At 44.5% G+C, this 26,245-nt stretch overlaps 1 protein-coding gene across 2 annotated transcripts in view; it reads right to left on the reverse strand.

Annotated features, from left to right (window-relative positions):
• The window catches only part of KLF7 (KLF transcription factor 7), a 79,712-nt gene that overhangs the window by 32,668 nt on the left and 20,799 nt on the right, over positions 1–26,245 (reverse strand). For both annotated transcript variants that reach the window (XM_060282112.1, XM_060282110.1), the window contains exon 2: positions 6,013–6,622. In XM_060282112.1, coding sequence (XP_060138095.1) covers positions 6,013–6,622 — 610 coding nt within the window. The remainder of the gene's footprint in view (positions 1–6,012; positions 6,623–26,245) is intronic.

The following is a 26,245-nucleotide window of genomic DNA, read 5'->3' on the forward strand; positions in this document are numbered from 1 at the left end:
ATCACCCATTCCCACCCACCCCCACCACCCTCTGTATATATATAAAGGTCTGACACTTCTGTTTCCAGTGAATCTGAAAAAGTGTGCATGCACACGTAAGCTCATACCAAAATAAAAACTTAGTTGGTCTTTAAGGTGCTACTGAAGGATTTTTTTAATTTAACAGTGCTTAGTTTATTTTCTGAATGTTAACATTGCTTTATAATTTTAAACGCTGTGTTGATTTTTTAATCATATGACTTTTGCTTTAATTGTGACATTTAGCTTATTTTTAAAAATCGTTAAGTGCTTTATAGATTGTCATTGTTTCATTCTATATGGTTTATGCTGTATTTGTGATGTTTTACTGTGTTCTAGTGCTATCGTTCTTCACTGTCAGTAAGCCGCTTTGAGATTCATTTGAATGAAAAGCGGCACAGAAATATAATAAATCAAATAAAATAAAATGAAAAACCCTCCCTTCTCTCTGTCCTCTCCCCTCTTCTTCTGCTTGCTTTAGTCCTCTCAGCAGCAAGGGACCAGGTGTTTTGTGCTTTGCTCCCCCCCCCCCCCTGTACAGGGATTGTCAACTTTGCAGTCAGTGGAATGCGTATGGATCTTCCCTGGCAACATCAGGGTGCGTTCTGTGGTCACCTCAAGGCCACCCTACAGCAAATCTCATCTGTCCACCAGGGTTTGCAACATGAAGATTGCTTGAGACGCACCCGTTCCACTGAGGGGCTATGGCAAGAGTCGCTGCATGGCAGAAGAAAGCCATCCACTAGTGTTCAAGGAGAGAGAAGTCTTTGTCTTTCCGTTTTATTGCAGAGATGCAGAGCAATTAAGCCACACAGAGCCTCCTCTTCTCCTGCACATGAGAGCGCTACCAGCAGCCAAAGGGGAAAAATAATATCTCACAATCTTTTCAGACCTTCAGTTCAGCTGTCAACTGAGCCAAGTGGCTGGCAGCCATTGGCACTGCCAAGCATGTTCACAATTGACACTGTATTATGCTGATGATGGTTCCAAGAAGCTACGGCTGTGTGGAAAGACAAAGGACCCAGCAAAATAACTGCTCCGCGGCTGTCATCTTGGGTACGTGTGCTTGGGATCCTTACAATGCACCCCGAAATTTCCAAGCCACACCCCTTTAATACTTCCTATTTTGGTTTTGGAGGCAATTTTGCTCTCTCCCTGCATAAGTAATGCTAGCTTTATTGTTAAGAGGGATCAGACAGTGCAGATTGAGAAAGGCAAGCCGTGTAAACATAAGCACAGCTGTTCTGGGTCAGCCCAGTATCTCATTTACAATAGTGATCAGGTCCAGAAATGTAACTACACAAGAGAGGTGAGAGGGTGCTTCACTCTCCATATCTAGCATGTGAAAATGTCAGGGACAACACAGGTATAGCAGGGCTATATCCTGCACATAGCCACTGACCTTCTTTCTCTTTCCGATGAATTTGTTCAAGGCTGGGGGAGTCAGGAGGTAGATTGGGATTCACTGGTAGATCTCTGGGTGATTTGCATTCGAATGGCAAGGGAAATTCCCAACTGAAAGCTACAAAAAACATCTCCCCTCGCTAAGTGAAATGAAGAAAGCGTAGAACAGGACCAGGAAAGATGGAGTTCAGTTCTGAAACTAAATACCAATTCTACTTTCCCCAGAGTGGCTGGGGAAACTCAGCCAGATGGGCTGGGTATGAATAATAAATTATTAAATTATGATATTACTTTTGAGTACAAGCTCAGTAGGAATTAATGCCAGAACCTTAATTTCAAGGGTGTGTCCACTCCCCATTGTTATTCTTTTACAACTGGTTTCACCTTTTGTTCAAAGAAGTTCTAGTCCTGCATGTCTGAAGGCTGCCTGCCGATTACAGTGGTGCCTCGCAAGACGAATTTAATTCGTTCTGTGAGTCATTTTGTTTTGCGAAAAATTCATCTTGCGAATCCCATAGGAATGCATTGAAATATATATATATATATATATCACACACACACACACACACACACACATATTTGCCCATAAAGGTAAAGGTAAAGGGGCCCCTGACCATCCGGTCCAGTCGTGTCCGACTCTGGGGTTGCGGCGCTCATCTTGCTCTATAGGCCGAGGGAGCCGGTGTTTGTCCGCAGACAGCTTCCGGGTCATGTGGCCAGCGTGACAAAGCTGCTTCTGGCGAACCAGAGCAGTGCACGGAAATGCCGTTTACCTTCCTGCCGGAGCGGTCCCTATTTATCTACTTGCACTTTGATGTGCTTTCGAACTGCTAGGTGGGCAGGAGCTGGGCCCGAACAACAGGAGCTCACCCCGTTGCAGGGATTTGAACCGCCGACCTTCTGATCAGCAAGCCCTAGACTCTGTGGTTTAACCCACAGTGCCACCTATAGGAACGCATTAATTGAATTTCAATGCATTCCTATGGGACACCGCGATTCGCTAGACAATTTTTTCACAAAAGGAATTCGTCTTGCGAGGCAACCTCTGATCGCAAAACCCATTCGTCTAGCGAAAAATTCGTCTAGGAGGGCATTTGTCTAGCGAGGTACTACTGTACTTAGAGCACGGCATGTATAAGCTTTCCGCTGCTAGTATCAGGTTTGAAAACTAGACTCACCAAGAGTCACCGTGGACCAATTGTCCATGAAACCCAACCCCCTTGCTCTTCTCACACCAGACCATTCAAATATCAACCTAAGCTGATGGACCAAGGTGTGCCACAATCAGATAACAATGCTCATCTATACCTCATGATTAAACTGAAATTATTATCTCCATTGGCAGGAGAAGCACTAATACTAAACATGGATTATATAGCACTTTAGGGGCTTTAAGTTAGGAACACAGGAAGCTGCCTTTTATGGATTCAGACCATCAGTCCATCTAGTTCAGTCATCTACACCAGGGCTGAGGAACCTCTAGCCCTCAGATGCTGTTGGACTACAACTCCCATCATGCCATCAACTCCCAGCTCCATGGTGAGCACTTTGGTGTGATGTCCAAACTGACAAAACATAGTTATGGGCATCATTTTGCTAATAGTTTGGATTTTAAATTATTATCAGAGCAAACTATGGTTTGGTGTGCTGCTGGAACGGAACCCACAGTTTGCCCAGCACCACATGGAAAGCATGTGGCCAAGGTGATCCTTCAAGAAGGGATGATTTTAAGCCAGTATAATGCAGAAACTCTATGGCACAGCAAATAGTTCAGTCTTTGAAAAATCCTCTGCATAATATTAATTTCTACTAGTCCAGGAAATTTATCTTTATAAGGGTGGAAACCTATCTCTAGGAACTTTTTTTTATAAAGACATGTTAATGGCATAGTGGCATTATCATCAAAGACAGCAAAATTGAGGAAACTGACTCAGCAGTTCCTTTAGAAGCAAAAAATAGCACAGCAGTCATGGAACTGTATCATCCTCATGAGGAAAGCTGAGAAAGAGAGCAGAGACATTAATCAATTGCAGAATTATTATTTTGAGAAATATTCTGAGAGTAGAGAGCGTAGAGAAAGAAGACGGGATAGCTCAACTCATGTGATCCGAATATTTAGAGGGCAAAGAGCTTATGGAGAACTGGCTGTTTAAAAGCTCACTCATTTCAAAATGTTCTTTTCTCCCATTTTCCACTGAGAAATTCTGACACGAGAGCTTTTGCAATCCCCATTGTGCACACTAAGATTGTAGAGTTCAACTAGAGGTTTATATCGTGGGCCTCCTTGAATGTCTAAAATCATTTCTAATGTGATGTCGTTCACACAGTGAAAAGCTCTACAGGAAGAGAATACAATTTGCTAGACAGAAAACGAAACTTTGACTGGGACACCTGGATTCAAACTTGCGGTCAGCCATAGATATCTGTGGCCTTGGGCAAAACACTATGTCAGCTGCCACATCGGAGCATGGGAAGAAGCAATGACCTTGACAAGATTACTCTGGAACGTATTAAGGGGGTGGTGTTTTACAAGTGTGGTGGCATGATGATGATGATGATGATGATGTAAAATCAACAGCACTCAACAAAATTATTCCTAGGAAAGGGCACATCTCAAGTTTTGGGGTGTTTCTTTGCAATTATTGGAAACCTTTTTTTTTGTTTTTTTTAAATAAAGTACTCTTAAGGGACGCAGGTGGTGCTGTGGGTTAAACCACAGAGCCTAGGGCTTGCCGATCGGAAGGTCGGCGTTTTGAATCCCTGCGACGGGGTGAGCTCCTGTTGTTCGGTCCCAGCTCCTGCCAACCTAGCAGTTCGAAAGCACGTCAAAGTGCAAGTAGATAAATAGGTACCGCTCCGGCGGGAAGGTAAACGGTGTTTCCGTGTGCTGCTCTGGTTCGGCAGAAGCGGTTTTGTCATGCTGGCCACATGACCTGGAAGCTCTACGCCAGCTCCCTCGGCCAATAATGCAAGATGAGCGCTGCAACCCCAGAGTCGGTCACGACTTGACCTAATGGTCAGGGGTCCCTTCACCTTTACCTTTACTCTTAAGATACTGAGAGGAAGCCCCAGCCCCAGGTGTAGAAATACCACCACCCAGAAAAATCCCTTGATCCTGGCACAAGGGACATTTCTAAGCACACTGAGAAGTGTATTTCAACTACTAGCCTAAGCCCATATGTGCACCTTTATAAATAATCACTATAGTTTAAACAGAAATACAGTATGTCTCAGCGCAGTGGGAAAGTCTGTGACCTGTGTGTTTGCTCAGTCTGCTGTCCAGATGTTAACTGTTTGTGGGATGGAAACTAGGGTGCAGGGAAGGTCTTTTGAAGTTTACATTTCTTTTGACAATAGGACTAAAGCCGTTTCCCTCAAGGTTTTTTTCCCCCCAGAATCCTATTAGTTCACAGACTTCCCCACTTGAAATGCATGTGACCATTACAAAGCTAAACTGATTAGAATCCAGCCCACTCTTCTGTCCTCAACTCATTCCATCAAAAAACTGCCAGGCTCATAAACCAGGTGTGAAATAAAGCCAATTCACTCACCCCCCTGAGCTAATAGCATTGACAGTGCATTAATCCTGCTACATTAATCCGCATCATCCACCGAGAGAATATATGCTATACTTGGAGGTGCTTTATGTGACCAAAATATGCAAATCTGGATGGTTCAAACAAATAGCAAAAAGCTTTTTGCATCTGATGACCTGTGCCCCACACTGGCCATGTTTGCATGTAACAGTAATCCGGATTTCACAAACAGTGTGCTCCCAACATGCTCTCACTTCGCTCCTCCCCTGGCGTGAGTGGGGTGAACAAACCAGTAAACCTTGGCTTTCCATTACCTAAAAACACTCAGGATCATGGTTGAAGCCCTGGTTGCTTTGTTCACTTGCGGATTGTGTCTTGCAAATGCTGCTTGCTCACAGTAAACCAGAAAATGTGGCATATCATTACATATGAACACAGGCTTTGCACATAGCTGCCAAGTCTCCCGTATTCCCCGGGAAATCCCCATTTTTCCAGCTGTTCCTAGCTGAAAAAACAGATTTTTTTGTTTCCCCCCGGTTTATTCTGGCGCGGCGGCCATTTTGGAACTGGGCGGAGCATGCTCAGAAGCGACTTTTGATGCTGCTCTACCCAGTTCCAAAATGGCTGCAGTGAGACTTCTGGCGCGGCGGCCATTTTGGAACTGGGCAAAGCAGCATCAAAAGTCACTTCTGAGCATGCTCCGCCCAGTTCCAAAATGGCGGCAGCGCTACTTCCGGTCTGCTATTTCCGGCCCGGTCCCTTATTTCTCCGACAGCAACTTGGCAGGTATGGCTTTGCATCTTCAGTGTTTTGGAGGAATTTTGAAATGTGCACCAAATGCAGGGACACCTGAGGTTCTTTCAGGGGTGTTCCAGGTGAGCAAGGTCATCCTCAGATAGCAAATCCCCACCCCCCAATCCCCACTTCAGAAACACATGGAACAGATTGCTCCAAGCCATCTTCCAAAAGACAACTCTCATCTAAGGACTTCAACTCTGAACGCAACAAACAAACAAACAAGCAAACACGAGACCCAAGCACCCAACATAAGTACCTGTGTGAGTCCTCTGGTGCGCTTTTAAGTGTGAGCTCTTTGTATAAACCTTCCGGCACCCATTAAACTGACAGCGATGAACCCTCTTCTTGTTTTCCGGCAAAGCGTCTGCCCCCGTCCCTCCTTGCTCACTGTCACTGAGCGCACACTTTGTTGTGCTAGCAGGCGCTGCCACACCGGCTTTTATAGAGCTGAGGGCGGCCTTCTTTGCAACTAACTTCAGCGTAACTGTGCCATCCGCCGCGGAGACAGTCTGTGAGGTTTTTACAAGGTGGCGGCTGAGCTCAGGGGAGGAGGGGGGCGTTAGTGAGGTCACTGCGTTGAGTTGGGCCTGGTTAACGGCAGTATAGCCCTCCGTGGAGGAGCTGGTAGGCTGCAAGCTGAGGCAAGTCTCGGACAAGAGTTTGTCCCGCGAGACGATAACGTCCATGTTGGAATTCTTGTCGCAAGGACTCATGTCTACAGGCAACAAGAGGGGGTCCAGCTGCTGGATGGTGTCTTCTGTGTCTTGAGCTGAGGCAGTGTGGAGGAAACAGTCCAAATCATCACCAAAGCTCTCCGATATCTTCCTGGGCTCCGTCTGAAGGTAGCGTTCCAGCTCAAGGCATGTCTGCAGACAGAGAAGGAAGACGTCATTAGACCACCCAATCCAACAGTTGCCACTGCCGAGAAACAGAAGACAAGACACAGGGATAGGGAACCCATGGCCCTCCAGGTACTGCTCGATTCCCATCATTGGCAAGGCCAATGGGAATGATGGGAAGTGTAGCTCAACAATTATCTGGAGGGCCACAGCTGCCCCATCCCTTCCCTAATGGGCTGAAACATATGGATAGGCCAAAACAGTCACAAGAAAAGAAAGGAGAAATAAATTATCCGCTGTGATATAAGCTCAGTCTGTATAGCACGAGACCTTTCATCTCAGAGTGGTTGGTTTGAAGGCCCATGTTGGGTGCAATGCAGAGAGTTGGACGAGATGACCCTCAAGGTCCCTTCCAATTCCACAATTCTATGAATTTCCCCACAGAATAACAGCCAGAAGTGCCAGTGTTCTCCATTCTGGGAGGAAGACGGAGGGCGGCAGAGGTCCTTTCCAGTTGCCTAGCAACCCCAGGGAGCAACCACTTGTGAATCAACCCCCAAACGTTAGGAGGCTACGCCACAATCAGTCAAATTCCTTCCCCTCCCCGATCCACCCGAAATGTTTGCTTAGCACATAAGCAAGTAAGTGCAGGTAGCAGTTGCAGTTTCTCTGGGGGGGCCTGGCACAAATACCTCCGTACCAAACAGGGGAAGCTTTAGTATCTATGGGGCGGGAGGCACAGAAAGTGCTCCTCTGCAGTGCAAACCAGGGTCCTTTCGGCCCAGTGGCTCATAGCTCCTTTCAGCAGGGCAAGAGGAACCAGCAGGGAAAGCTCCTCGAGGCTCTGCTCAGAACCGCCGGCTGTTGGTGTAAATGCCAGGCCATCGAGACAGAAAAGTGGGATATCTGAAGTGCTGTAAACATCCATTTATATATGGTTGGTTTTTTTTTACATTTTAGCCTTTCCATGCAATGCTGAGTATTCAAGGAAAGACACCTGGAGAACAGGAGTTACTACAACATACAAACCAGTGTAAGGCCCACCCCCACCCCAAAAAACAGGTAGAATTCAGGAAGTATTCTATGCAACTAGTGCACATTTAACTTGTGTGCATTCAGCTTTACAAACAAAATAAAATTAAAAAGGTGGACTGAGCGCAAGACAACAAAAAGTCTTTGGCAATCCCACCCGCCATTGCACTCAATAAGGTTTGACTACACTTGATTTAGGCTTTAGGTGCTATCCCTGGAACGTAACCCCTGTGTAAGTTGAGGGCTTACAGTATTAGGCTGTTCCTTCTTTCTATCACAGGGCTGAAATATTTGCCCCTCTCTCTCTCTCTTTCTGGCCTTGGTTTACTCTCTGCTGCACAGAAAACTCTATAAAAGAGCACGTAATCCCTAGGTTAGCAAGCGTGGAGGCTGCTACGTCGACCGCCACTCATATGAATTCTCCACTGCCTGGATATTAAAATGCTGGGTTTGGTCTCCAAACTTCCTGTGGAGAGGGGGGGGGAAGCTGTCCCTTTAAGGCATTACTCCTCTTATGACAACCGTAGTGGTCCGTACAGACTTCGAGCCTTGTCATTAATTTTCCATAAAGAACGGTTCTCCGCAAGCCCCCCTTTGAGGCAAGGCCTGATGCTTCAGAAACCTATAATTATTCTTGCATCCCACTCCCTGTGGTCTTTGCACCTGTGTCAGTTCAAGATACCAGCTGGTCAAGCCTTGCCTTCTGCCTCTTGAAACACAAAACCACCTCATCAAGGCCACCTCCCTTTAAAAAAAAGGGGGGGTGATGAGGGGGAGAGAACTCAAAATGTTAGACGGGTGGGGAGGGAAAAAGAACAGGACAGAGTGAAAAAGATACAGCTTTCAACAACAGGAACAAAACCCCAACACACTCCATGGCTAGACAAGGTTCCAATACGGCTGAGTGATATATGGGTCTATTTTCAGGATACAGAAAGTATCCATTTTTATTTTTTAAAAATTTTTTTAAGAGGTTGCTTACGTTTTAAAGCACAATGCTAACTAAGTGGAGGTGAGAATGAAAGAAACAATTTGTTGCATTTTGATTGCTATGATTTCGAAGTTCATAAATCAGTACAGTGGTGCCTCGCTTAACGAATGCCCTGCTTAACGAAATTTCCGCTTAACGAAAGGATTTTTCGAGCAGAGGTTGCCTCGCTAGACGAATTCATTTTATGAAAAATTCGTCTAGCGAATCGCGGTTTCCCATAGGAATGCATAGAAATTCAATTAATGCGTTCCTATGGGCAAAAAAAAAATCCAAAAAAATTCAATGCATTCCTATGGGATTCGCTAGACGAATTTTTCGTTATAAGAAAAAAAAATAGTGGAATGAATTAAATTCGTCTAGCGAGGCACCACTGTATTTCCCCCCAGGTGCTGCCTGTGACCTGCTCACCTTTGGGGAGAAGCTGCTATTGAATTAAGGCTGCACACTTACTAGGGACTGAAACCCGCTGAACACAGCAAGACAAAATTCTGAGTAAACCTGCGTGGGATTGTGCTGCAAGACTGTTGTGGAAGCAGCACAACCTGCCTGCCACATTCCCAAAGGTCACCTGAAAATTAATTATATGAAGCCAAATAGGCACTGTTATCTTTAGCCTTCCAGTTCCCAGAATTCTTCTGTCTTTAACACTTCATGCGTGCCATTAGACTAGAGAAGAACTACAGATAAGATATTTGCAAAACAAAATGAGGAAGGGCCGTCCTCCTTTGGACCCCAATTCTCATCCGCCTGCTCTTTGCTACAAGCTGACGCTTTTTCATACATTACAGGGATTCTTTCTTCACATGCCATTTTGCTGCTCCGGAAAACATCAAATACCTTACATAACCTTCTCCTTTCTCAGTGCAACATCACAAGTAAAAAAAACACAGAAAAAAACAGGATCTCCAGTTGCCAAGCTTATGTTATAAAACAAATTTGTTGGCATAGCACCGCCACCCTGGCCCCCAAATGGAGCGTGAGAAGGAAAAGCTGTTATTTTATTATCTGTTTGCAAAAATTACCATCAACCTTACGAAAACCAGCATGAGGGTGAACACCATAAAACAGTAAAAAATTGCGTCCATAAAACAAATTCAAAATACATTGCAAATTGGAACATCAAATTACTGTATCAACATAGATGGATCACCCTGCAGGGAAAGCCTTGAGTGAACAGGTGACCGTGAATGCCAGGATGGAAGGCGCCTGGTCTGCTGTTCATTGGAAGCACATTCTCAAGGGCAGGTGCTACCACACGAAAGACCCTGCTCTTAGTGGACGTAAGGTAGGTGAACTTCGGGAGAAAACAGAACTACTGAGAGGGCCTCTTGCAAAGGCAGAAGTGACCACAAAGGGGTATAAAAAAATGTAAGGCCTCCCTGAAGGTAATCCGGCCCCAAGTTGTTCAGAGTCCCAAAATATGCTAATAGGAAGATCTTGCCCAGACCCCGTGGAAGGACTCATGCATCTTTTTGGCTTGGTGATTTAATTTAACATGCTGCTATTATTTTCTGCAGTGTGTGTGTGTGTGTGTGTGTGTGTGTGTGTGTGTGTGTGTGTGTGAAAAATGACTGTATTTTGCTTTGTTCCTGGTGATTGCTACTCATCATTTGGTGTTTGCATTGCTTCATGCTATTATTAGTGTGTGTGTGTGTGTGTGTGTGTGTGTGTGTGTGTGTGTGTGTATTCTCTCTCTTACACACACACACACACACACACACACACACACGAGAGAGAGAGAGAGAGAGAGAGAGAGAGAGAGAGAGATCCACCAGCATACTTTATTCTGCACTAGAAACTTTCTATTCTGCTGTAGAAACTTTCATTGCACAAAACATTCAGAAATGCATTAAGATTCATCTGTCCAGTTATACTCGTACCCACTTGGCTTTGCCTGTTGCATTTCACTGTGCTATTCAAGAGGCCCAACTTTTTGGGTGTGCCAGTTAGCAATGTGGGGTGATTATCCCCCCCCCCCAGTAAACATTACTTGTAAAACGTGCTTTATTTGTTTTTTCGTGGAACATTTTATTTCGTAAATTCATTAGTCGCAATGAATGCATGCCAACTGCAACTATAACATTAGACAAGCTTCAACATTCTAGCCCTGCTTGCTAAGTACATGTAAAATGAACACAGCAAATTAAAGCACTCTTGGGCACCAGAAAGTTTTCCCAATGCAAAGTATCCTAATTTGTATAGGAAAAATTTCCAAATCCCATTTTCCTAGGAAACTTGCTCGTGTTACAGGCCAAATTCTCTCCATAACCACCAAAGCTATAAACCTGCTATGAGTAGGGAAGCTGCTGATATTCTCAGGAAATGTATATTCCGTGCTAGATACTCGAACCAACATAGCAGTGCTCAGAAAACAGAGTAGTCCTGGTGACGGAATATAAGGATAAGTTTTGCACTAACAGATATTCACTGTGTCTGGAATGGGCTCGAAAGCGCTAATGTATGCCAATGATCTGCACAAAATAACCTGGAATGGCACAAAGTTCTCTGTCACTTTTCTTGCAAGGTCTCTATTATGCCAATTCCTGCAATCTACTTGGACTTGCTGGCAGCAGCAACACCAAAGATAGTTCAGAGATAAGCCATATTTTTGGAGAAGGTTTTTGTGGCTCAGTGCTTCAAAACAAAAGCCTTACTTCAAAAATACAATAAAGCCAACTTGAGCCTTGGCTTTTTCCTAGCGAATATCACTGGTGCATCACACCAAAGACCCGTTAGATGGTGGGGAGGGAGCACCTACAGCCTCTAGTAAAAAACCAAAAAAACCAAACCATAGCTCCAGTTGACACTAGCACGCAGCGAGCAAAAAGAGGAGACGGATTTGTACTGTGAAGATTGATACTGAACAAAAGACACCTAAAGATAGATGGCGTGGCACAGCTGCTACAAGATAAAGAGAAGTTGATAGATGTGATTCGTTGCCAGAGTCACTGCATGAAGTGATGGACAGGGTTTGAAGAAGAATGTGGTTCCTTAAAGAGAAATGAGAAGCAGGCGCCTGATTGTTCCAGCTTGCGGGGAACAATTTCTCTATTTCTCTGTGGGAGCTACCATTCTGGGGCATGGGTTAGAACCCTCACCCAATTCCCCCTCTTCCCAGAAGCTCAGTATCTTTGAGGAAGGTCCTTATCAGCCTTAGCTTCTTCTGCCTCCACTCCCCACCCCACCCCACCCCACCCCAGTACGTAGGCCAGGTCTTCTGAGGCTCAGATCCTGAGATGGCTGGGGTGGAACCTCACAGAGCAGGGGGTGGAGTGGGGAACTGGTGGTTCTCCAAGGGTGTTGAACTTCAGCGCCCCAGCCAGACTACCAATGGGCAGGTTTGATGTGATTTGACATTTCATGGACCGAGCGTGCCTAATCTGCACTGGGCTTTTCTTTGCAAGGGTTTCCCTCTCAGGTTTTAAAAAAATGTGTTGCTGTTTTTAACTTCTGCATAACTCAAGGCTCATCCAAGCATTCTTATGCTTCCTCTCTTGTTTCCCAGCAGTCCCATTCAGTATTGCCAATCATTTTTATCTCCAATCAACCACCTGAGTTTCCTATTACAGGGGGAGGGGAGGAAGATTCATGGTTAAGAGCAGGGGTAGGCAACCTAAGGCCCAGGGGCCGGATGCGGCCCAATCGCCTTCTCAATCCGGCCCGCAGACAGGTCCGTGAATCAGCGTGTTTTTACATGAGTAGAATGTGTCCTTTTATTTCAAATGCATCTCTGGGTTATTTGTGGGACCTGCCTGGTATTTTTACATGAGTAGAATGTGTCCTTTTATTTCAAATGCATCTCTGGGTTATTTGTGGGGCATAGGAATTCGTTCATTTTTCTTTTCAAAAATAGTCCAGCCCACCACATGGTCTGAGGGACGGTGGACTGGCCCATGGCTGAAAAAGGTTGCTGACCCCTGGTTAAGAGCAACAGAAGGAGCTTTCTATGGCCTCGTGCAAAGAAGCAACCCAAAGATAGTACCACATTGGCTTTTTGGGGGTGTGTGTGTCAGTTTCACACCAGGCCTCAAACTGCTGCTTAAAACCAGCAACAATAAAAGCACTCTCTTAAATCTTTCTTATGGAGCCCAAACTGAAGGAGGGAACACAGGTAGTCCAGACACATATAAACAGCTGTAAACTTAGGCCTGCCTTGAGGAATACCATTTATAGTACTCCTCTGTCTCCTCGTAAGTTTATTAGTATGATACACACGATGTCTGGAAACAGGTGCTCATCACATCCACCCATTCCACATTCATCCATTTTTGCAGCATGCAAAAACACAACTCGCCAGGAATTTAGTATTGCAGTAAAACAAATGTTTCCTGCCCACCTAGCAGTTCGAAAGCACATCAAAGTGCAAGTAGATAAACAGGTACCGCTCCATTGGGAAGGTAAACGGCGTTTCCGTGCGCTGCTCTGGTTTGCCAGAAGCGGCTTTGTCATGCTGGCCACATGACCTGGAAGCTATACGCCGGCTCCCTCGGCCAATAATGCGAGATGAGCGCGCAACCCCAGAGTCGGTAACGACTGGACCTAATGGTCAGGGGTCCCTTTACCTTTACCTAAAACAAATGTTATAGCTGAGCAAGGATTTCTTCATTTCTGCTTGTCTAACAGAACAACTTCTGCTCTCCTCCCCTGCATGTTTAGGGGTACTCTATTTTTCCTATTAATATTGAAATACTGCCCCTCAATGAGGCCAAACTTAGATTCACAAAATATTTAGAGGTATGCGTACCCCTGCGTACCCCCAGGGGGGGGGAAATCACTGGGCGGGGTATGGGGGAGGATGATGGCAAGTCACATTGCACAAGTGGGAGACCTTAGTTGGAACTACTTCATGGAATCTGGCCCCTAATGTTTTAAACAAGCTGTTTAGGGAAATTTTTAATGTTTGATGGTTTAGCATGTTTTTAATATTCTGTTGGGAGCCACCCAGAGTGGCTGGGGAAACCCAGCCAGATTATTAAATTATTATAGTTAAAGAAATTTAAATGGTGCAAACCAATTGTGCGTGTTTTATATCCCATTTTCAAGCGGTTATCGGTGCTCTTTGCTGAATGGGAGGTGGCCTTCAAGTGAAACACACAAGGGCAAGACGTTTAAAGGAAAGCCACACAGCCATGTGCTTCACGTGACTGTCACACCAATCACTGCAAAAATCCCGGGTGATAACGTTCAATTGCAGCTTTTAGGAAGCCAATGAGAGATTTGCCTTACTCTTGTGGATGTTGAAGGCAGAGACCACATGAGCACTAAGAAGCATAATAAAAAGCCCTAGGAATCAGTGCTGCAATATTATCACTTCTATTGCAATATCTGCTGTTTTTATTAATGCCCCAGGCACCAGGCAGGCAATTAGAAAAGAACCTCAGCTTTCATTTTTTTAAAAAAAAGTTACATTCTAGCTCTTGAGGTTACAAGAGAATGTCTGAAAAACACGATTCCCTAAGGTTTGGGAGTACGGAAGCAATTAAAAAGAGCACTGAATTCCTTTAAGAAGTGTATATGACACACACATATCCCTAAACTGGGAATGTTTCAGGGAAAACAGAAAGATCAAAACTTCAAAAGACAAAGAGAGCATTCAGACAAGAAGAAGGTGAGATGGAAACACAAGTTAGCGGATGAGGTCAAGGAAACTAAGCAATGTTTTTCTGTGGCCAAATGTGATTCCGTAGGAAGGCATATGCCAAGGTCAGACAGTTTAAACTATTAGTGATTGCTAATTCAAATTCTTCTTCACATCATGCACATTCTCCAATTATGTCCACAGTGATACAGTGAAGTGCTGAACTCTTAGCAGAAATACAAAGTGAAAAACCTCTAAGCAGAAATCTAAAAGTGGGTCCCCTGTTTGCTCATGCTTTATGATGTGCAATAGAGTGTACACACAGGAAACACATTTGTGATTTGCAATGGGCAAAAGTGCCCCAGATCTGTTACGTGACATGCCCATGTTATACTGTAGCCACAGTTTCCAATGTCGACCCTTTTTAGATGCTGCATGAGAATGAATCAAACTTTCTACAGGGAAAACTCACTTCATCCGTTGGCTGGGTGAGAAATCCTCAGTTCATTTCATGAGAAATCCCCAACGTTTCCCCATGAAATTCCTACATACTGCAGAGGGTCCCATTCAAATGGGGCCATTCAAATGGGGCACTGATCCATTCAAATGGGGCACTGATCAGGACACGCCTGAACCTCAAAGTCATGTGTTAGGGGCAGGAAGGGGCAGGGATGCCCTAAGTCAGAGCTTTCCAAACTTTCCATGTCGATCACACACTATTTAGACATGCATCATTTCGTGACACAATCATTCGGTTTTACTAGCAAACCGGAGGTTAAACTAACCCTTTTCCAGCCCCGGGAGGAGCGCAGGGAGCATTTGCATGACACACCTACACACTGCAGCTGACACACCAACGTGCTGTGACACAGTCTGGAAAGCTCTGCCCTAAGGGCACAGCTCCTGGCACGCAATCGGCCCTGATCCAGGGGCACCCATGTGTTAGTGTGGCCATCAGCAAGGGGAGAGAGGGAAAGGGAGAGACTGAGCGGCAGGCAGCACAAACCATTGTTTGTGCCTCGACTCCCTCAGTGCCTGGATGCCAACGTAACTAGGTATTCTGGTTGCATGGAAGCTTCTGTAAAAGCAGCTGTTTGTGCACAGGTATGGAAGGGGCAGCAGAGGAGTACTGAGGAGCAGGGCTGTGCTCCTAGCCCACCCTGCCAGGATAGGGCATGCTGCCTGGCCCCGCCTCTAGATAATCCTTATGCTAGCAAGGTCTTCTGCAAAGAAAAAAAAACATTCCCGGGTACAGTACTAGCATAGCGGCCCCTCCACGCAATTTCCCCAGACTTGGGTTTCCATGTGTTGTTCAGCTACATCTCCCATCATCACTGGCCATGCAAGCTGGGGATATTTGGGGTCCCAGTGTTGGGGAAAGCTGCATTGGATTCACCACATTCCAACCAAATAGGTCTGCATTTCACTAGAACCGTGCCAACTGCAGTACATTCTTCCATTACTGTACATGTATTCATTCTTAACATTGCTATGGAAGAAAAGTATCTATATTATACAGTCATACCTTGGAAGTCAAATAGAATCCGTTCCGGAAGTCCGTTCGACTTCCAAAACATTCAAAACCCAAAGTGCAGTTTCCGATTGGCTGCAGGAAGCTCCTGCAGCCAATCGGAAGCTACAGGAGCCCCGTTGGACGTTCGGCTTACAAAATAACATTCGAAAACAGGAACACTCACTTCCGGGTTTCGATCGTTCGGGAGCCGAAACATTCCGAGAACTAGGCTGTTCGACTTCCAAGGTATGACTGTACAGTGGTACCTCTACTTACGAATTTAATGCGTTCCGAACGCACATTTGTAAGTCGAAAAAATTTGTAAGTCGAATCCCATAGGAATGCATTGGGAGAAAAAATTCGTAAGTCGAAGCAACCCTATCTAAAAATTCGTAAGTAGAAAAAATCCTATCTAAATCGCATCCAAGATGGTGAACAGAGCTCCATTCGTAAGTAGAAACATTTGTTAGTAGAGTTATTCATACGTAGAGGTATCACTGTATAATGAAAGGGGCTATGAGGCTGTTTCCCTTCACATTCAGGCAGTTGAGCACCTTGGACAGCTGCAAAATGTGTACAGTACTCTAAATCCACTCTCTGTATCTTTTGGGGAACCAGCATGTGCCAATACTCCAGTCATAGCCAGCCATGTTAACCTTGTCAGGACAGGGAAAGGAAACATGTTTCAGATCCCCAACATCAGTAGGAAGATTCAGAAGCTGCTGGTGCTCACAATCAACCCAGATCTCCTGCTTTTCAATCCTTTTCCATTTCTCAAGACCTCTCTCATGCCACATCTCTGCAGACTTCAAAATACACAATGAAGGCTTGATACAAGATCATTTTCGATCCTTCCAGTGTCAAGCTCAGATGATCCTGCAACAAGGAACGGTGGAGGACCAAGTCAAGAGTTTCCCGCCATTCTCAGTCTACAGTTCCTACCTACTAGACTCTACAAGTAGAAAAGCAAACACACAAAAACAATTCCATGGAGAGATCTGATGGTATTCCTACTGAGTTAACCAGTGGGGAGGAACTAATGAACCTAGAATGAACGGAGAATGATTTGAACATATATCTGAATTAAACAGCATCAAAACAACCTATTAAAAAAGGTAAACACTCAGATGCCTTTGCACATGCCCACCCAAATAAGAGTCTGAATGCATAAAACAAATGATCTCTTTTCCCCTTTCTCCATCCCCAGTCTCTGCTTTTTATTTCCAGACCTAATAGTTTGACTAAGGAAAACACTTAGGCCAATGAATAACAGCATGAACATTTGCTCTTATGAGAAATGCCACAGAGTCATTATGGAGATAGATTACACGGCGCCTCCATTTGCAATGTCTCAGAGAGCATCTTCCATGCAGGCACTGACAAACTCTGCTTTAATCTACCACTGAAGTCTAAAAGGGAACCAGCAGGGAGGGCCTTTTCAGATTGGAAGCCTCAATATTATTTTAGGTAGCTCAAGCATTATGAAAATTACGTTAATTTTAAGTTGTCTCCCATGGCTTTTGTTGGCGCCCTCTGCTTAAACCAGGCTTGTAAAATTATTTGCCTGGGCACACCTGAGATAAGGGAGAATCGGCTCAAAGCAGCTGCGCAGGAAAGCTTTATAAACATGGCCTCTCTCTCTCAGGCCACAAACAGGCTTCTGTGTATGAGCAGATCAGCTAGTAGCACGTGTCTTTAGAATCATAGAATCATAGAGTTGGAAGAGACCACAAGGGCCATCCAGTCCAACCCCCTGCCAAGCAGGAAATACCATCAAAGCATTCTTGACATATGCCTGTCAAGCCTCTGCTTAAAGACCTCCAAAGAAGGAGACTCCACCACACTCCTTGGTAGCAAATTCCACTGCCGAACAGCTCTTACTGTCAGGAAGTTCTTCCTAATGTTCTTCCTAATGAAAATTTAATTTCAGAAGAGGCCAGCTGCATCTGAATGTCTGAACTGGCCCTCAAAGCATATCCTGTGGGGCTTGGAAAAGGACAACCATTGTGAAAATTGCCTCAGTATATATTTTCATGATGGCTACTGCTTCTCACGGTCCACACAAAATGCATCTTAACTGCCAGGTCAATCGTTTCAGCGAGGGCTTGGGCAATACTGAAATTAAAGCCCTTCATTTTTAGTTAGTTATGTCCCATACTCACAACTTTTTAAAAAAGCCACCCTACGCTTTGGTCCTGTCCCTGACTGACGAAAGCTGTCAATAGGCAAAGAGTCATATGAAAAAGTTTTATCCACAATTTTGTTATGAACACAGCTTCTCAGGTAGAGTAATCTGCCAAGCAAGGTCATCATGATCAGCAGCTTTTAAAATAAAATACCTTGAACATTCTCTCTCGCACCATTCTGCTACTGTTGTTCTGCTCACCTTAACAAGAAGCCTCTCCTGTTCCCGTAAGGGCATGTTTATCCACATTCCAGCAGCAGAAAGCACTCACTAACTGCCTCCTTGAGGAGCTTCTCAAGGGCACGGAATCAGATCTTGTTATAATCATGTGTTAACCTTGATGCTCGACTAAATTCCAGTTCGGAAGTATAGAGAAAGCACGTGGTACAGTCCTCACAGAACCGTTCCATTTCAGAACGCAGCTGGGAGAACTGTACCACCCATGCACTTTTTCCTGAATGTTTGGAGGAACGCTAAAGGAATTCAAAGCAGGAAGTTCTCAGAGAAAGCATGCATAGAGGAGCGAAACTGGACGTCTGAATTCTTATAAAAGGACTGCGCATTTTAACCCAACGTGCTTTGTTTTAAAGGTAAATGGAAAATGCATTTTAAAACTGCACAAGCATTTAAAGAGAACTACACCTACAGCCTGAAAGCCTAGCTAAAATCAATACTGTATTATAGAGAAAAGGAGGAAAACCACTTTATAAGCTTTGCTGAGCCTGAGAAGAAAAGAAAAAAAGTGCATCTCTCTCTACCTTCACCCCCCCACCCCACCCCACCCCACCGCTAAGAATTTGCCTGAGGGATTGGGGGTTAGAAATAATTGTCTCTACAGAAACTGTTTCATCAGAGACATTTTCACTGACACACTGGAAGTTAATATGAAAGAAATCCAAGGATGAACAAATAAGAAAGCACGAGGCAGAAACTAGGAAAGACTCCAAACAGCCAGTATCGGCAAGTTGAAGCTTAGTTATATAGAGGATGACTTAAAATGGTGACACTTTATGAGAAGCATGAGAAATGCAGAAATATCCAATCGGAGAAGAATCCTGCCAGAAAAACACATATCCTGCTGGGGGTGGAGAGAGAGAATGATAAGGAAGGAAGGAAGGAAGGAAGGAAGGAAGGAAGGAAGGAAGGAAGGAAGGAAGGAAGGAAGGAAGGAAGCAAGCCATGGTCAGTCTTTAGAAACTAAAAACCATGAAATTAAAGTCTTAATAGTTGGACAATTTGTACCCACCACCTGGCATACTCAAGGTTATTTCAAAGTGGCTTATTCAGAATATTTCTTCTGCTGCAACAATCCCTGTTTACACAAACAGACACTCCCACAGTAATGTCCTCTCCCTATTCACTCAGGCCGATCCCCACTTAACAGGAAACAGTCAGCATTTTATCATTTAAAGCCAAGTGGTGGCCATCAGAAGAGCTAAGATTAAGCCTAAGAGTCCCGAACACATATTCAAAAACTCATTTCCCATTGTTAAAAATGAAGTAGGCACTCAGTGGACCTCTCTGAGGAGCGGATTCCATTAGCCAGGTGCCCCCACTGAGAAGGCCCCGTCCCTGGAGTGGATAATGGGGGCACATGCAAATCCCTTATGAAGAGCTTAACATATGAATAGCCAGGAATGCGGGTGGCGCTGTGGTCTAAACCACCGAGCCCCTTGGACTTGCCAATCAGAAGGTCAGCGGTTCGAATCCCCGCGATGGGGTGAGCCCCAGCGATGGGGTGAGCCCCAGCTAATGCCAACCTAGCAGTTCAAAAGCAAACCAGTGCAAGTAGATAAATAGGTACTGCTGTGGTGGGAAGGTGAACGGCGTTTCCATGCACTCTGGCTTCTGTCATGGTGTCCTGTTGCACCAGAAGCGGTTTAGTTATGCTGGCCCAGAAAAGCTGTCTGTGGACAAATGCCAGATCCTTCGCCCTGAGAGCGCTGCACCCCATAGTCGCCTTTGACTGGACAATTTAAATACTGACTCATACTGGGGGGATTAGAGACTAAAGCAGATACACTTTCTCAATAACAAGACGAGATAGCTGCACCCCCACTTTTTTAAAATAAAAAAAGTCCCCTGCTGCTTGCCTGCCATCACACAATATCTTGCGTGATTTTGCTTTTTCAGCAACTTTCTCTGGTGCCTTGATACAGCTTCGTGCCCCTATCCCATTCTCATGGCAGGTGCTTCCAAACTGTTTAGTCAGAAGCAAACCCCCCCCCTTCAAAAGCATCATCATCAACAACAACAAACCAATAACCACCCAGATTTACGAGAAAGGGCCACTGAAGTCTGAGAAGCCGTGTCAAAGTTTATGGCATTTTGAGCATCTGGTCCCATAAAAGCCCATAAAAATCAAACACTGAAGTTTCAACAGCTGAATCAAAGCTGCTCACCAGAGGGTCTCTCATTACAAGCTCTGCCACACACTATTAGTGCAAGACCATAAAGCAAGGCTACCTCTCTCTCCAGCCAACCTCCCACCTCATAAACGTTTCCTTAATTATTAGAAATACACGTTTAAAGGGTTAGGAAAACGGTGCAGATAAACACCAGTTGAAAGGAAGCCTGTGCATGCCATCAGACCCGGGTGCTGAAGTACGTACAGCAATCTCTAACGGTAGATGCGTTCCCCAGAGGGGGAGAAACATCTATTGCTGGTCCAGGGCAATTAAATTCCAGGAAATGAAGCTAGAATCTACAAGGCCACAGGGAAGGAGGAGAGCATCCATAGCAACTGTAACAGGCAAGCGGTTGTACAACTCTGTTTCTTCACCTCACCGCCAATATATGCTCTGCTTGTCAAACGCCCCCCCTGCAAATGTACTTTTGAATAGCTGGCGGAAGGTTGAACAAGTCCTGGAAAATCTTTTCCTTCAAGTACAGAAGCAAAGATAATAAACAACAAAGTTTGAAAGCAATCTAGAATGCATGTGTGTTGAGTTGAGTATGTGCCCTGCACACTCTCCAAAGGGTTAAGTGACCAGATCCTAGATCTTGTGAAGAACAATCAGTCTTGCTGCTAGAATTCCAGCTCAGCCTGCTTGGAGTAGATCAGGCATCCCCGAACTGCGGCCCTCCAGATGTTTTGGCCTACAACTCCCATGATCCCTAGCTTACAGGACCAGTGGTCAGGGATGATGGGAATTGTAGTCCAAAACATCTGGAGGGCCAAAGTTTGGGGATGCCTGGAGTAGACCATTGCTTCAACAGAGGACCAGAAAAGTTAAAATAATTTTAGTGAATAATTAAGAGGCTAAAGGGAATAATTAGAGCAACAAGAAATTTGTTATGTGGTATAAGTATTTTTTATATAAGGTATTATTATAAGAATTAAAAGGAGATGTTTGCAATTGGTTAATTATGAAAAATTGCCAAATAGAGGTTATAATTAGACTCGGAAAGGGAGGAGCGAGGAAGTCAAAGTTATGACAGAGTTATGATTATTAGATTGGTTTTTCTTTTTATGTCTTTTTTCCTTGTTGTTGTTTTTTCTCTATTGTATATATTTCTTTCTATTTTGTTTTTCGCTTTTTTGTAATTTTTTTCTTTTCTTTTTTCTTTCTTTTTTGATGTTTGTTTATGATATGATGTAAGACGGTGATGTGAATGGAAATTTTATGTGGAAAATGTCAATAAATACAATTTAAAAAACAAACAGATGACCAGGAAATAAGTAGCAAAAAAGTACCATTGATTAAGTTACACACACACAGGGAGGGAGGGAGGGAGAAAGAGTTATAGTGTAACCCTAATTTAGAAATTTGGGGGCAAACTCTTTTGATACATAAAATAGCTTAAATAATCAAGTAATGAAGATGTAAATTATAAACAGGATTGCTTGTGATCACCTAAAATAACTGCAGATTTAGGCTACAACAGCCCTATAACCACTGACCTAGGAGTACCCAATGAACTCAGTGGAACTTATTTCTGAGTTGACATAAAAGATGGAGCTGTAAATATTTACTGCCTCCAGACCTTCATTGGCAATATACCCCCCGTTGCTGAAACCATCAACCGATAGAAAGTTGTTTAGACCAAATGACTTTTGCAGCATCTAACAAGCCAAACATTCATTGTTTGGTTAAAGTTATTTGTTATTGCACTATATAAAACGATGAAAATACAAACGTCTGATTTAGATTTGTTACGTATGGAAAGGAAGACAAAAGAGGATGCTCTACTACAGTGACCAGCAGTCCTCAAAATCTTGCCTTGGGTATCAATGGATTATAAAAAGGAAAAACCCATTGCATTCTTTATAGGCTCTATGAAGGCTCTATTTTGATTGCTTAGAGCAGTGGTTTTCAACCAGTGTGCCGTGGCACCCTGGGGTGCCCTGAATGATGCTCAGGGGTGCCACTGGCCTCTGTCCCTCTTCCCTCCTTCCCTCCCTTCCTGTGATGGTCTCTTGCATCTCTGCCTCCCAAAGGCTTGCACAGCTGTTTGTTGCAGCAGCCCTGGCTACAAGCTCCGCAGGTGAATGGTGCCTCTGGGGCTGGGGCAGGGGGTGCTTCCCATGCCCCTGTGGGGCAGTGTGAAGAGGCATCTCTCTTTAGGGCAGGTGGGGAGCAGCTCAGAGACCAGGGCCAGCAGCTGCGGCTGCCCAGAGGACTCCCAAGGAGAGGGGAGAAGAGAGGAGGTTGAGGGGAAATTCCACAAGGGAGGATGTTCAGAAAAGGGTGACATAATTGGGCTCCTGAGCCCCACATGGGTGCTGCAGAAAGAATGTAGCTGTTCAAGGGAGCTGTGGACCCCAAAAGGTTGGAAACCTCTGGCTCAGAGAGAGGCTTATCCATAACTTGCCACTCATATGGAAAGAGCAAGGCAAAACTTACGCAGACGTTGCAGCAATGCCAGATTGCGATTCCCTATTGGAAAATAGGCTGTGGGTTTCTTTTTGTGCGAATAGACTATGAGTTCATATTTAAGGGTGCCATTTCAGGAGAGTTTTCCAGTGTGGCTTCTCTGACAAAGCTTCCAGAGAGCCCTTCGTTGTGGCAAGCCTTTTCGCTTGGAAGGAGAATGCTATTTCAGGTATGGAAGGGAGGATAAAAATACCCCAGGAGTTTATGTGCGGCTGTGCTCAGGTTGCTGAGCAGGCAGGAAAATGAATGGAGGAAATAAGATAAAGGGATTATAACGAAATACAGTCTGCATTTCTGGATTATAGGGAACTAAACAGAAATGACAATGTTGTGTCTTTTAAAGGTTTATATCATGTTTGCAAGCTACGTTGTAATGTAGGTCCCCGAGTTTGCATGGAATTATACATTTGTACGTGGAGTTACTGTAGAGCAGCATGGTTTATGAAATGTTTAAAAGGATTTCCTTTTTATTTTATTAATGTCTGGTTCAGTGCCCTTCCACACAATTTCAAGTAGCCCAAGAATAATACTCAGGACAAGCCCTACCACTAGGCAGTTGAGACAGTATTGCCTCAGGCACCAGATGTTAAGGCAGGGTCCCCAACCTAAGGCCCGGGGGCCGGATGCGGCCCAATCGCCTTCTAAATCCAGCCCACGAACGGTCCAGGAATCAGCATGTTTTTACATGAGTAGAATGTGTCCTTTTATTTAAAATGCATCTCTGGGTTATTTGTGGGGCATAGGAATTCGTTCATATTTTTTCCCAAAATATAGTCTGGCCCCCCACAAGGTCTGAGGGACAGTGAACCGGCCCCCTGCTGAAAAAGTTTGCTGACCCCTGTGTTAAGGCATCTCTTTGCCCTGGCTTCTGACACCTGAGGTGCCTTTTTTTTAGGACCCACCCTATTTCTGAAATTTTAATTTTTAAAAAACCATTTTAATACTGTGTTTCTATTGTTGTAAGCTGCCCTGGGACCAGGGGGTGTAGGGTGGTTAATAATAATAATAATAATAATAATAATAATAATAGGCACATTCAGTTTATTTTTATGGCATTTACCTCCATGCTGAATGACAGCATTGTTCTGATTTTCTGTCTTCAGCAAACAGACAATCTCCAGACACCCTAATGAGTGACGGTCCCATCTTATGCTGAGAATTATACAAATATGTTTTTTTAAAAAAATAAAAATAAAAATTGGAGCGCTCCCTGTATTCAGGGTTCCCCTACACCAACTCTACTAATTATCTTGCTATCCCTTTTAACCAGCCTCCAAAACATCCAAACCTTGAAGCCTGGCTCTTTCTTGCAGCCAATTTGAAATGTGCAGAGATGGAGGATCAAAAACCCCTCGTCCGACTGGCCAGGCGTCTTCGCTGTAGTAAGCTCAACAGAAAACCGTGCCATCGAACTTCTAAAGACAATTATTCACACTGCGTTTCACGTCCAGCTTGGATATCCCTTTCTGGTCATTAGCAGCTGGCTGGTGTTATAGTTATTTACAATCCCCTTAGGCTCTCCGCTCCTCCCGCCAGATATTAAATGGAAATCAGTGTGGATTAGGGAAGGGGTGTTGTTAAGTCATGTGAGCAGCTCATGTGCTTTCAGCGCTCTCTTGGTTTATATATCCCCCGTTAAGTGCTGCTTATTTAGTCGTTGCAGTTAGCCATGGCCTGGCCGCTGCCGGAATCATCACACCTGACAGGTAGCTCCCGCAGAGAGGTCATTTCTCGTACAGAGCAATGTCTATAGGAAATTCATGAAGAACTGGGCCTAGGCCTAGACCTAGACCTGAGGAACCAAACCAAACTTCACCAACCTGGTGCCCTCCAGACATTTTGGACTACAACAGATGGACATGCTGTCTGAGGCCTCTGGGAGAATGGTAGTCCAAAATGTCTAGAAGGCCACCAGATTGACAGAGCTGCCTTAGATGGTTCCAGACAGTCGGAGCATAAAGAATCAAGTTTGTTCCATCCGTTCTAATAGTTTTTCTATAGATAGCAATGCCTTGCAGTGTTCTTTTAGGCTCAGTAATGCCATTCCTACAGTTTATGTGCAAGGTTTTTGTTTTTTAAAAATGTTTAATGTTGTATTGTGTTTTTAATATTCGGTTGAGAGCCGCCCAGAGTGGCTGGGGAAACCCAGCCAGATGGGCGGGGTATAAATAAATAAATAAATAAATAAATAAATAAATAAATAAATAGTGACAAGGGCCACATTCATACATTTAAAAGCACTAAGACCCCATTTTTAACTGCCTTTGTTGTTGTTGTTTAGTCGTGTCTGACTCTTCGTGACCCCCATGGACCACAGCATGCCAGGCACTCCTGTCTTGCACTGCCTCCCGCAGTTTGGTCAAACTCATGTTGATGGCTTTGAGAACACTGTCAAACCATCTCATCCTCTGTCGTCCCCTTCTCCTTGTGCCCTCAATCTTTCCCAACATCAGGGTCTTTTCCAGGGAGTCTTCTCTTCTCATGAGGTGGCCAAAGTATTGGAGCCTCAGCTTCAGGATCTATCCTTCCAGTGAGCACTCAGGGCTGATTTCCTTCAGAATGGATAGGTTTGATCTTCTTGCAGTCCACGGGACTCTCAAGAGTCTCCTCCAGCACCATAATTCAAAAGCATCAATTCTTCGGCGATCAGCCTTCTTGATGGTCCAGCTCTCACTTCCATACATCACTACTGGGAAAACCATAGCTTGAACTATACGGACCTTTGTAGGCAAGGTGATGTCTCTGCTTTTTAAGATGCTGTCTAGGTTCGTCATTGCTTTTCTCCCAAGAAGCAGGCGTCTTTTAATTTCGTGACTGCTGTCACCATAACTACCTTGGTTTTCCCCAAAGAATTCTGGGAGCTATAGTTCACTAAGGGTGTTTGGAGCTGTTAGGAGACCCCTATTCCCTGCACAAAGCTACAATTCCCAGAGTTCCCTGGGAAGAGCGATTTGCTGTTAAACCACTCTGACAATTCCAATTCTGTCAGGGAAAGAAGGGTCTCCTAAGAACTCACAGCACGCTTAACAAACCACAGCTCCCAGAATTCTTTGGGGGTAAGTCACGACTGCTTAAAGGGGCATCACAGAGCTCTAAAATGTATGGTGAGGTTGTGGCCAAGAACATCTTTTGGGTGTGGAATGCACCACTTGTTAATAGTGCTATAGTGCAAGGCTTAAAGTTGGAGTTATCTCCTTTATAAATCAAGCATGCATTCAAATCAAACATTATTCCAAAAATGGTCTCGCTGCAACTAGGTTGCAAACTCAAGAAAGAGGAAATGAAAAAAAATGAAATGTATCGCCCCCGCCCCCTAAAAAATAAAACCTTCCCTGAATTTTGAGGTGCAGAGATAAATATACTAGGCAACAGACGATTATAGAACTTTAAGAGTTGGAATTGAAGCCCCGAGGGTCACCTAGTCCAACCCCCTGCAATGCAAGGGTGCTTGTGTGTGAGAGACACAGAGAATTC

Source organism: Zootoca vivipara, chromosome 1 (assembly GCF_963506605.1).
Source record: "Zootoca vivipara chromosome 1, rZooViv1.1, whole genome shotgun sequence".
In the NCBI taxonomy this organism is placed as follows: domain Eukaryota; kingdom Metazoa; phylum Chordata; class Lepidosauria; order Squamata; family Lacertidae; genus Zootoca; species Zootoca vivipara.